Here is a 12,759-nt window from a genome sequence, read left to right as displayed (position 1 = left end):
CACATAACCGAGAGGACATCACCACCATGGCTTGCTTTCTTTACTCAGAGGATGATGATAATATTGTCTAAAGTTAATTGTGCAGATGCATAATTACATGGCTAATTTGGAAGCAGGTGTCCCAATCATTTTGAATAATTGAATGCTAAATGAAGCTGGGCCTATAGCTCCTATGGTTTTCACAGTCTAGTAAGTACAAAGACATGAATAAATGGTCAAGAATGTTAAGTTACACAATCACTATATACCGGTGAGGTATTAGTGGAATTAGTGTATTGTTATTATGTTCATATTATATCATGTTCATACTAGTAACAGATTTCTTAACCTCAAAATGTTTTTTTGTTGTTTCTATTCTTGATGTCTAATCAGGAGAATCACTATTTAATTCCATTTCATTGTACTTCATTGCCATAATCAACTATGAGGAAGACCATCAATTCTCATTACAAGCATTATTAAACTTTGAACAAATGCAATGCAAGCCTTTAAAAAAATACCATGCCTGACGGGTGTCTGTTTTTGCAGTTCCTCTCTGTGTCTGCACACACTCTGAACACCAGACTGTGAAATCCCTAATATCTGTCTCTGTATTGGGTTGAGCACCCTCCATTACACACATCGCATGCACGGACGCACGCACGCACACCACACACAAAGCATGCAAGTACATGCACACATAATCATGCATGCACAGATATAGGCATGCAACCTTGGCCTCTCTACACCGGCATGTCCCAGGCTCATCCCACACAATAAGCCTGGGTTATACTTTTTTTTTGTTATGAAATGTTTTTTATTTAAGACAAAAAAGCACAATAAACCATGTTAACAGCATGAATGAATAAAGAAAACAAAACAAGTAACACATACAACAGCAAAAGAAAAGAACAGCCTGGGTTATATATACTTATAGTTGCATGTGTGTGTCACACACCAAACATAGCTTATCTACAAGCTCACAACGCCGCCCAAGTTATGAGGTTGTACTGTAGGTTGGCTATATCTGGCAAGCAACACCAGAGCGCAACTACAGTCAGGATAAATTAAGCATAGGTCACCCAGCCTCTATCGAGTCTATCCCCTCTCTCAGCTGTGATACTCCCCTCTGCTATACATCCATGAATCTAGTCATTGGCTTCCTGATGCACCAGATATATCTCCTACCCCTGGGAATCACTGCCACATTAGCTTCCTGATAGATAGTGACGTTCCCATTGTGCAAGGCAAGTCTAATGAAATGGTGATGATGATATTGACTCGGGGCTGTTGCCAGCCCTTCCCCCGTCTCTATACCACACACATGCACCGGCATATTCCATACATACAACATGCATACCTACATAGAACTAAGCTTTTGAATAAACACCCCATAGTTCTATACAACTTTTTTCTCGTCTTAGTTAGATTTTGAAGCCAATAAATATGCCACTGAAAGAACTTCTGAATGAATATCATAGTTTATTCATGATGTCTTCCCTTCAAGACAACCAGAAGCCCACTGTATCTCACTCTGTGTTTACACCTGACAAACGCATCCATTGTCACACAGTTAAGCGACTCTTACTCCAGAAAGTAATTATCATGGCTTACAATTATCTAAATAGCCTCCTCTTATTGACCGCATCGGTACAAGGCTTGATTAGTCTAGGCAGAAAGCGAATTCTGAGGCGGGAGATTAATAGTCCACACTAGAGACAATAACTTGTGTCATTCAGATGTTTTGTGATACGCTTAACCCCAGAAGTAATTACACTGCATCCAACCAGATATCTGAGTTCTGATTGCGCTTATGTAGGCTACTCTAAAAGGAAAGGCCCATGCACTATTGGACCAAGAATTTAATGTATTGCCCTCAGACTATGTGTGGTATGTACAGTATATGGCAGTAGCAAATTATAATTATTCTTGTTCTGAATGTTGAGTTGTGGGGCAGGACATCAGTGTCTGGATGCTCAACTGAAAATGATATACAACAACAATAATGCCATAATAACCATTTGTACCAGTGCTGTGTTCTGCTGCGCTGTCATTTTAACACAAGCCTTTCTACCTCACTTAGCACTTTATCTGTCCCTCTCAGCACAACACCACAAGACACAATATTCCCGAGAACAGGCTGTCTTTATACAACCTTTTCATCCAGTAAAAAAGAATGAGCACTCACATTGCATATTATTAAGCCATTAAAAAACACTTTAACCCTATATACTTCATTGACAGGGGCCCTTCGGGGGTCTACTTGCAGCATGGTCCCCTCTTTCTCCCTCTCTCCATTAATCACTTTGTCGAAGACAAGCTCACATCGTATCACAATGCAAAGCTTGGAGATCTGCTATTTTTGCATAATGTTAACCTGTCTTGAGAATAGGGATGCTATGGTTTAAGTGCAACTGTGGCTACAGCTCATTTGATCTACTAGGATTCTATGCCTCTGTGTTTCTCGCTAGGTCTATGTTGAGAAGGAGTTTGTAAGGGCATAGATGAAGCTGTAGCTTATTAGTTAATACTTTGAATGTCGATATCTCATACAGACAACAAACAAAATGTTTCCTCTTTTCCTCTGCTTTTGTATTTGATTATTAAAGAAATAATAAAAATAAACTAATTATTTTAATCATTACCTTGGGATGATAAAAAGATGCATGTGAATTTTAGTCATTTCACAACATAGGGCTGCAGTAGCCAATCTACAATGTTGTAACTCTTAACTCTGTTAGTCTCGCGTTGGCGCATGTTAGAGTTCCAAGATTGTATCGGCTACAGATTAAATGTACAGTATTGCCTTGCTCTTGAAGTTGTAAATTCTTTAGAGGTCTGGATAGGCATAAATCTGAGAAAGCTACACACAATGGCCCTGAGCGGGCACGATGATTGTACAGACTTAAGGCGTCAGCAAGCTATTGTGAAATACAGAGTTTATTTATCTGCTTTGTGGGGATAGTGTCACTGCAGTCTGTATATTTCTCACACATTTATTTCTCTGACAGAAAATAACAGGCTCAAAGAACTTGACCTAGACTTGAGATGACTGATTGCAAGGGTATATATAAATTATACTATTGTTGTTTACCTACTATTTACAAGAAGTTAAGTTAAACGATGTACTACTGAATGCAGGGACGTGCACACAAAGATATCAAAGGGGGCTTCAGCCCCTGCCCGTTTACCCGTCTGTAAAACAACTGCCCTCTCCAGACCACGAATGCAGCATTTACTATGGTGAAAGAAATGCAAATGCCCTCCTCTCCATTCCATGCCATATCGGAAGGCAGCATTCAGGAGAATTGTTTTTTTCCCCCGAAGTCTCCTGAACTTGAACACAGCATTTTGCATTGAACTAATTTGTTTAGAAATCCATGTCGTACACCGCATCTCCAGTAGATAAAGAGTGCAGGGTTGCGCCCCAAAAATAGCTGATCTACAAGCTCTCAACGCGTCGCAGTGCGACGCGTTGAGAGCTGATCTGCTATTTCCGCTATTTTGGGCCACAAGTGCCCTCTTATGGGATTTCAGCCCCTGCCTCTCTAACACTCTCTGCACGTGCCTGACTGAATGTATTATAACAGACAACCCACTTTCCAAGTTTATAAAAAAATCAATAACATTCCCCTGTGATAGGATGTAGTGAATGACTGATTGTGAGTAGTACAGTTGTTACGTTTAGACCATAGCATGAAAAGATGTTTGCTTTCACAACGATGCTAGATCTTCTTCCCTTGGGCAAGATGTAATCTTCTAACGTGACATTCCCCTTGGACCAGAGAGGTATCGAGACATTCCCCTTGGACCAGAGAGGTATCGTGACATTCCCCTTGGACCAGAGAGGTATCGTGACATTCCCCTTGGACCAGAGAGGTATCGTGACATTCCCCTTGGACCAGAGAGGTATCGTGACATTCCCCTTGGACCAGAGAGGTATCGTGACATTCCCCTTGGACCAGAGAGGTATCGTGACATTCCCCTTGGACCAGAGAGGTATCGTGACATTCCCCTTGGACCAGAGAGGTATCGAGGTGGATACTCACAGAAACGGAGAGACTGACAGGATGGCTCATGATTGATGAGGAGAGTCACACTCTTAGATGAGTTTATTTCAAATTATTTGATAAGCCCTGCTACACTATAGAGATACTCAATTACATATTCATTAATCCACTTCATCCAGTCTTTATGATAGCCATGATGATCTTGCTTATCAGTACTTGATCCCTGTCGAACCCTTCATCCTCTCCTGTCTGTGTTCCAACATGATAGGATCAAATCAAAGGCTGAGATCTGTCAAATAGTTTTCAAGTTATCAATTACATTGGTAGACTGGGCTAATGGATAAAAATATGACGATAGTTTACTACTAGGTATAGGCATCTCATTACTCACCTATCACCTTACAACAAAAAATGTCAAGCAAGTTGATTTGTATTCTAATCAGTATTCCTTTCACAAGCAGAACCTGGCCAGGAACTCCTAAACAAAAATGTACCAATACCAATTCAGGGGTTGAACATTGGGGTATAAGGCAAAAAATTCAAATTTGAATTATGCTTTAAGTAGCATGTCTTCACAAATGTGATGAGGTCATCACATTTCATCACATTTCAGGTCAATCAATTTCTAATATATTATTTGGATGACCCTAAGGATCATAAAAAACCTTGAAAGATTACTATTGCAACTATATTGACATGAGAAAACATACGTTTACATTGCCAAAGCAAGTGTCAAAATATAATAATATTATATAATAATATAATTAATAATAATCACAAAATAATGTAAAGGTCAGGGTGCCGTGTACACTACACTAGCGGAAGTACTTGGATCCCCGAACCGTAGGAATTAGGAAACCACTGTACACCAATGCTGTACGTAGTGCAGTCAGTCAGTCAGTGGTTGTTTTGAAGTTGACAAGCAAGCAGCAATCCGGGATCCAGACATCCAGGGAGTCGGGAGACATGGGTGGATCGTTGCACCACTCAATTCACACGGGTGTGATTTTTTATAAAGAAGTGTATATTTGTATGTCCTAAATGTTCTGATGAATTGAAAAAGGTGGACCCTGTTGTAAACAAGTGTAACAGAGTCTTTGTATTGAGTTGTGTGTCACTTTGTATGTGAAATGTAGCCTACTCATTCTGCAAACTGTTAATCAATCAATAATCAATCAATTGTTGCTCTAACATGGAAACACACTCAGAGACCAGATGGCTCAGGGAAATGAGCAGCTGTTGTGCTATGGAAAGCATAACTTATATTTTGAAGAAAAAAAAGTGTAATGTATGATGAAGTCTGGGGACCCTTCACCCAACTCTTAACGAATGTTGATGTGTTGAATATGCTTCGTAATGATAATGGAAATGCCTCATAATACTGTAGTGATCTTATTCTTATACTATACTCTCATTTATCTGTATATATATGGACTTCTGCTAAATGTTTTGTTTTTGTTGTTGTCATTTTGTTTTGTGATGTCTTTTGTTTTTGTCTCTTGGTCTGCTGTATTGACCCTCTCCGCTCCTATATTTCAGCATCACCATGTTGTGTACATGTATGAAAAACGAAAAAAACAATTAACATATTGTTTAAAAAAATCAATCAATTGTTACCCTATTTAATTATAGTAGGCTAGCTCAGTACGTGGTTCCCAAACTTTTTTATGTCAAGGACCCCCAAATTGACACTCATTAGCCCGCGGACCCCCCATTTGAAAATGCCAAGGACCCATAAGAGAAGATTTTCACGGTTATAGTGATTTTCAAACATTTTCATTTCAAGGACCCCCAGTTTGCCCTGATAGGCTACGCTCCCCCATTTCTATCTCTGGGACCCTTAATGTATTTGTAAAATATAATTAGTTAATTTAACTCTGAGAGTGTACAAATTAATGGAACCAAATTGACCCGTTAGGGTCCATTTAGTTCCATTTGTACACTCTCTGAGTTACAGACCCTTACGGGTCCATTTGGTTCCTAACTATCATCATTTAGCTGGGGACCCCCTGGGACTTCCTCAGGACTGAGTGAACCACTAGCTACCTGCTCAGACTCAGTCAGTGGTGGTCACTAGTCACTCAAATGAGAGAGTGTGTGTGTGTGTGTGTGTGTGTGTGTGTGTGTGTGTGTGTGTGTGTGTGTGTGTGTGTGTGTGTGTGTGTCAATGTCATTCACGCGTGGGACGGTGGGAGGGGTATATCATTAATAATAATCACAAAATACAGGTCAGGTACACTACACTAGCGGAAGTACTCGGATCCCGGAACGTAAGAAACCACTGTGCACCAATGCTGTACGTACTGCAGTCAAGTCAGTCAGTAGTGGTTGTTTTGAAGTTGACAGGCAAGCAGCCATCCGGGATCCAGACATCCAGGGAGTCGGGAGACATGGGTGGATCGCAGAGTGTCGACATACCCGGCGGGGGCACGGAAGGTTACCACGTCCTCAGAGTAAGAGAACGGAACTGTCACCTAAACGTTAAGGTCAAGTTAACTTACCAGTACTGTACCACACCTGGTCATCTTACCAGCTAGCTGCTAGCAAACGTGCATGCCACCTGCCTGCAACTGGTGAATGTTTGTATATATAATTTATATAGAAGCTTTCAGACGTATCATGTCTGCTAACCAGATGCGACTCACCCATTCGCATTGACCTCTTCGATCATCACCAGTGAACGGAACGGCTTATTTTAGCTCTGGTCCTAATGCCGTTGCTGCCAGCATTAGTGCTATGGACCAGAGCTAGGCTGTTTATGTGTCCCCCTATGGTCCCATCATGATAGCTAGCATCCTAAAGTCATGTGTTCACTGACATTAGCCCTGAAAACATGAAGTACGAGCGTCGCTACTGTGTGTGGGCTGTGGGCACCAAGCCGGGCGTCGGTGGACGTTGGTTGTTGAACTTGTAACTGATGATTTTTTTTCCAAGACATGCGCCATACAAATTGCACCAACGGGATGAGTAAGTAAATATTCATCGAGTTAGTTGAACGTGCGCACTCGAGTCGTTCACTTCTGAACTGTCACGTCAACACGCATCACACCCAGAGCCATCACACCCAGAGCCATTCACGTTGACTGGTCGCCCAGAGCCATAGAGTAAGACATTCTATTAGATGGCTCTGTGGTAGCCTATGGTTTAACAGTTTTATAGCAGATAGACTTAGACAGACTCTTAGCTCTGGTCCATACATAGCCCTAATGCCCTTTGCTGCCGTTAGAGTAGTAGAGCTCTAATGAAGGCATTTAATAGAGCAGAATAGTCAGAATTCCGAATCTCTCAAGACCAGCAACACTCACCACTGTCAGCACCACTGACAACTGTAATGTTAGTAGGAATAAACAGACGCACCAGAGAGTTGGGGGAGTGTCCTGTCTCTCTAAAAAAAGATTCCCAGAATCCCAGAATTGGTCAGAAATAAAAACAATACTGGCTAAATGGTCTTGTAAATAGAGTTGTGGGGTGCTAACCTTTTCCCCTTCTTTTTATTGGAAATCCACATACAAAACACATCAGGTAATCAAGCAGCACACAAAAACCAACAACAGTACAATAAACCAATAAAATTAACTTGATGATTTGGGGAATAAAGAGTTATCATTTCAATTTGAAATTCCAAATCCAAATAAAAATGGATAAAGTTGGGTAATATTTGAGAGAATTGTAGCTTGTGAATATAGAATTTATCATAAGACCTTGTGGAGTGCTATCACCTACGGAACAGACATTTATTTTATGTATGTATGTATTTTATTTGGATGACATTTTAAGTAATCTAGTTTGTTTATTTTGCAGGTGCAAGAGAATTCCCCTGGTCACCGTGCAGGACTGGAGCCATTCTTTGATTTCGTTATTTCTATCTGTGACAATAGATTGGTAAACCATTAAAATGACCATTTCACCAATTGATCGTAAGCAGGTGGCAGAGCTGCCACTTCAAATAGTAACATGTAATATCACTATTAACAACATGACTTTGTTCATCTGTGGCAGAACAGAGACAATGATACCCTAAAAGAAATACTGAAGATCAATGTGGAGAAACCAGTCAAAATGTTGGTATACAGCAGCAAGACACTGGAGTTGAGAGAGACAATGGTCACACCCAGCAACATGTGGGGAGGCCAGGGGCTGCTGGGGGTCAGCATTCGCTTCTGCAGCTTTGAAGGAGCTAATGAAAATGTTTGGCATATTCTGGTGAGTGTGTTCTTCTCCAGCTGTTCTGGCTGCTGACATGGTCTTTAAAATGATGTTCTTAGACTGATGCTTGTTTTGTTTTTTAGCTTAGAACAAGAATTCTACTGCATGCTATTCTGTATGCTTTTGTGTCTCCAGGAGGTAGAGGCCAATTCCCCTGCAGCCGTGGCCGGTTTGAGACCCTTCACTGACTATATTATAGGAGCTGACACAGTAATGAATGAGGTAGCTGCTGCAACAGGATGCAAATAAGATGAAACTACAATTATTACTAAGGACATACTGATTAACAGATACAGTATTTTAACTGTATATGTTAAAATACTGTTCACTCTGTTTATTCAACAGAGTGAAGATCTGTACTCCCTCATTGAAAATCACGATGGGAAGGGACTGAAGCTCTATGTTTACAACACTGACACAGACAGCTGCCGGGAGGTGGTCATCACTCCAAACTGTGACTGGGGTGGAGAAGGCAGGTATAACATCACAATAAGGTTAATCATTCATCTATATGGATTTTTACCAACAGCAAGCTGGTTTAGAAACACACCACTCAAAACACTCAAAAAAATCACACCCGTGTGAACTGAGTGGTGTAAGGTCTTATATAGACTGATCAGCTGTGGTCTGACATAATGTCTGACGTAATGAAATCACACCCGTGTGAACTGGGTGACCATAGCAACCATGCTCATTTTTTTTGGACGGACAGACACGTAAACGGACAGACACGTAAACTAACAAAGCCAGTTGTAGGAGTGGTTTACACCACTCAACCATGCTCATTCTTTTTGGACGGACAGACACGTGGTCTGACACGTGGTCTGACATAATGTCTGACGTAATGAAATCACACCCGTGTGAACTGGGTGACCATAGCAACCATGCTCATTTTTTTTGGACGGACAGACACGTAAACGGACAGACACGTAAACTAACAAAGCCAGTTGTAGGAGTGGTTTACACCACTCAACCATGCTCATTCTTTTTGGACGGACAGACACGTAAACGGACAGACACGTAAACTAACAAAGCCAGTTGTAGGAGTGGTTTACACCACTCAAAAAAAGGACCTGTGATGCTTTTTGACCATTGGTTTGAATGGATGACTGACAGGCTTCTTTTCTCATCGTCCGCTATTGCTTTTTATTACTCTGGAGGGGCAGTCACAGATTCCGTGTGCTGGATCTCTTACGGTGTAAGCGAGCTATTCTGACCACAGCGCACCTCAGGCTACTTCGCTGGCTTAGTTAAAACGGTGATGAAGCTTGAACAGTGGGTCGTGCTGGAGTCTGTCCGGCTCCCCGTGACCAGTCTAGGCACAGAAGACCTCCGCCGCAGAGGTCGAGGGACAGTAATGGGAAGACTTGGCACTAAGGAAGAGTGGAGTCCGATGTAAAATTTACCAATTTGGTCAACATTTTTTAAGTGTGTGTGTGTGTGTGTGTATATATATATATATATATATATATATATATATATATATGTATGTATATGGAAAACTGTCTCAAGTAATGTGAAGTATACATGATTAGAACATGATTGAACATTTGACAATAGGTCTAATATTTATACAATTGCTACAAAACTTTGTATCAATCTTTTGGACCATAAATACGGTAACTTATTTAAGTTGCACATTTTACGTCAATGTGTCCACTCTTCCTTAGTGCCTACTCTTGTATCCCGAGGCAGGCAAGACAGACATACAGGACTGCCACAGCTTGTTCGACACAAACTATTCATTTTAGCCGATAAATAGATCAAATACAGATACACAATATAATATAGATACAAACTGCTTCACATGAACAATGTCAGTGTTAAGAGCTTCGATAGGAGATATGTTTTATATACACAGATCTACAAATAAAAGCATCAGAAACAGTATCCCAGTCAGTCAATGAAATATCTAATTTGCTCTTGTTTGGGTATGTTAAGATGCAAGAGTTATGATAATGACTAGCAGCTTGCCACAAGCTGCTATAACATGACTGTCATTTCTTGGTGGTAGTGCTACCCTTTTCACTCAATGTATGATTAAACCAGATAAGCCCTATAATATATACTTTGTTGTACGACAAATTGCAAAAATAACCAATATATAAGCTTGTGACATGTTGTGAGCTTCCATTTGTTTTGAAAATGTTTGCCTATGAATGGCATGAAATACCCAAAATAGGAACACCAGTTTGACATTGGTTAAACTTAAAATAAAAATGAGAATAAAATAAAATACAAATGAGGCGCTTTGTCTAGTCTCCTAAACGTTGTGGATGTTGTGTCTATATACGTAGCTTCGGATGTGGGATTGGCTATGGCTATCTGCACAGGATACCTACACTACCGTTTGAAGAAGGCAAGAAAATACATTTCCCTGCACCGATTCCCAGTGAACCATCTCCTCCGCTCAAGGATGGCTTTACAGAGGTATGCAAAATAATGTAGTTTGATTATCCAATATACAGTCAGACATTGTCAGCTTGTCCCTTGTTCCATTCTTTCCACACAGGAAACATAATCTCAAGCTTCTGCAGGAATGCAGAATCCAGGCAGAGCATTTTATATCATAAGTACACTTTGTTTGGGGTGCCTGCTGGCCTAACGGTCCAGGCGCATGCCACATATAGGCTCTGGCCTGACAGCGCATAACGTGTTCAAATCCCGTTCATGACGACTTTTGCTGCGTCTCTCCCCTTCTCTCCCTCCTGCTTTCCTGTCCAGCTTCACTTCAACTATCAAAGACAGAAGAGCCAAAAACAAATCTACACTTTGTTTTATAGGTGCAGCTCTCAGCAATCAGCCCTACTGTTCCACCTGCCGTGCCATCTTCTGTAACTGTCACCAGATTAGAAGAACATCTCGCAAGCCTGTCAGTCAGCTCAGCCTCACCCACTATCCTTAGTGCTGTGCAAACAGGTATGCTGCTGCCTTTCACATAATATATTCAAATCTTGTTTCAAACCAATTTCGTTAGGATCAGCATTTAGCAAGCAAGAGAAGAGCATTTACTAACTTAACAGACCTCCAAGTAAAAAAAGGTTGTACTACACATACCATGTATGAGAACCTTGACAGAAAAAAGTAGCGTTCTTTAACAAGGATATGTGATGGTAACAGCATTTCTCCCAAATGCAGGAATTCCCACTATACCAACGCTGCCTACCCAGGTCACCTCATCCCTGACCCCTCCACCTCCTGTCAATATTTCCACCACATTACCAGGTTTAGTAAAAAAAAATAAAGATTGCATCTATGCAGCTCTGGTTGCCATCACCAGCTAAGATTTTTATTCTACATGACTTTGCTACACCTCATAGCATTTCACATATTGACCCACTGTCTTTTTTTTTAACATAGGTTTAATACCTTTCCCTGGTGGTCTACCACCTCTACCCAATTTGCCAAATCTAAATATCATGCTGCCAGATTTGGGCAAAGTATATTTTCCTGGAGTTAGCGGATTACCACAAGCAGGTACTATCATTTTGTCAGATTCTTAAAATGTGCAATTGATTTTACGATCACCTGTTCTGACCAGTTTGAATAACTTTGGGACACATGCTGGCATGAATAATGTACCCGGGTTGGATTCAACCTTTAATTCTAAATGTGCTGTAAATGTCACGTTGTATTCCAACACTTTTGAGAGGAAAAGTATTGTACACTCTGGCCCTATATGCTGTAACTTTAATGAAGTTTCAGCCTACAAACAATCTTCAGAATTTTAACGATTGATTTAAAAAAAGGCCTGTAGGCATTACAGCCAGCGTGTGAGACATTTTTCATCTTAAGTATATATCCCAGGTGTAGATTACATTTCCTGCTGTAATCCACAGGTTTTCCACAACTGGGTCCTCTTCCTCCCTTCACCCTGCCAGGCATGCTGCCCTCTCAGCTTCCTGCAATACGTGGCGTTACTCTGTCTCCATCAGACTTTGTTCTGCCCCCTATAGAATCGACCATCAAAACACCTGCCATCACACAGGACACACATTGTTCCACCATGAGCCCCATGGTTAATAGTAGTTAACTAACTAGGTGTTGCAGTGTCCTGAGGCTTCCTAGCAGACATAACTCCCTATCTGGTTTGCCTGCTCTTAGATCTGTACAATTTTCATACTTTAGCCAATTTATTACTGTACATAACACCCTTTTCATGAATGCCTTTCTCCTATAGGCCACATGGCTTAGGAACCATTGGTGACAAAGGCTGCTTACAGCAGTCACTTGGTGATGGTTTGCTATACCAGCTGTTGAATTAGAAGTTAGAATGGGCACTTTGAACATTTCTTTTTGATCAAATCCCCTGGCTCATCTAGGGTTTGTAGGTAAGGTGTCTGGCACGTAAGTCACTGGCATTTACCAGATAAACTGAGTTGAGTGCAAGTTTGGGAGTATGGGGGATAAACTAAACGTCTTGTACATTAACTTATAGATGAGTTCTTGATTAAAGGATGCATTTTCTCTACCTTGTCTCTTGAAATGTTTGGTCATGCACCAATGTATATAAAGAGCAATACACACAACTGGATTCACATTCATAATTGAAAGTAAAATACAG

The 12,759-nt window shown here is 40.8% G+C and overlaps 1 protein-coding gene across 1 annotated transcript; it reads left to right on the top strand.

The window, feature by feature from the left end:
- The first annotated feature begins 6,252 nt into the window (after positions 1–6,252).
- LOC306935725 (Golgi reassembly-stacking protein 2-like) lies at positions 6,253–12,666 on the top strand. Its single transcript, XM_079518903.1, has 10 exons — positions 6,253–6,442; positions 7,791–7,871; positions 7,989–8,192; positions 8,331–8,417; positions 8,541–8,671; positions 10,493–10,625; positions 10,979–11,114; positions 11,334–11,420; positions 11,556–11,672; positions 12,035–12,666. The coding sequence occupies exons 1-10, from the start codon at positions 6,281–6,283 to the stop codon at positions 12,226–12,228; spliced, it is 1,332 nt and encodes a 443-aa protein (XP_079375029.1). The 5' UTR covers positions 6,253–6,280; the 3' UTR covers positions 12,229–12,666.
- Positions 12,667–12,759: the final 93 nt, after the last annotated feature.

This window comes from Electrona antarctica (genome assembly GCF_951216825.1).
Source record: "Electrona antarctica genome assembly, chromosome: 13".
NCBI classification, from domain to species: domain Eukaryota; kingdom Metazoa; phylum Chordata; class Actinopteri; order Myctophiformes; family Myctophidae; genus Electrona; species Electrona antarctica.
The sequence above is the reverse complement of the archived record's forward strand: the minus strand, read 5'-3'. Positions and strand labels throughout refer to the sequence as shown.

What these genes read in the sequence shown, in the direction of transcription:
- LOC306935725 (XM_079518903.1), top strand. Translation starts at nt 6,281, where the DNA reads ATGCTGTACGTACTGCAGTCAAGTCAGTCAGTAGTGGTTGTTTTGAAG. An exon ending in CTGACACAGTAATGAATGAG is followed by an intron (nt 8,418 to 8,540) that starts GTAGCTGCTGCA and finishes TTTATTCAACAG; the next exon opens with AGTGAAGATCTGTACTCCCT. An exon ending in GACTGGGGTGGAGAAGGCAG is followed by an intron (nt 8,672 to 10,492) that starts GTATAACATCAC and finishes CTATATACGTAG; the next exon opens with CTTCGGATGTGGGATTGGCT.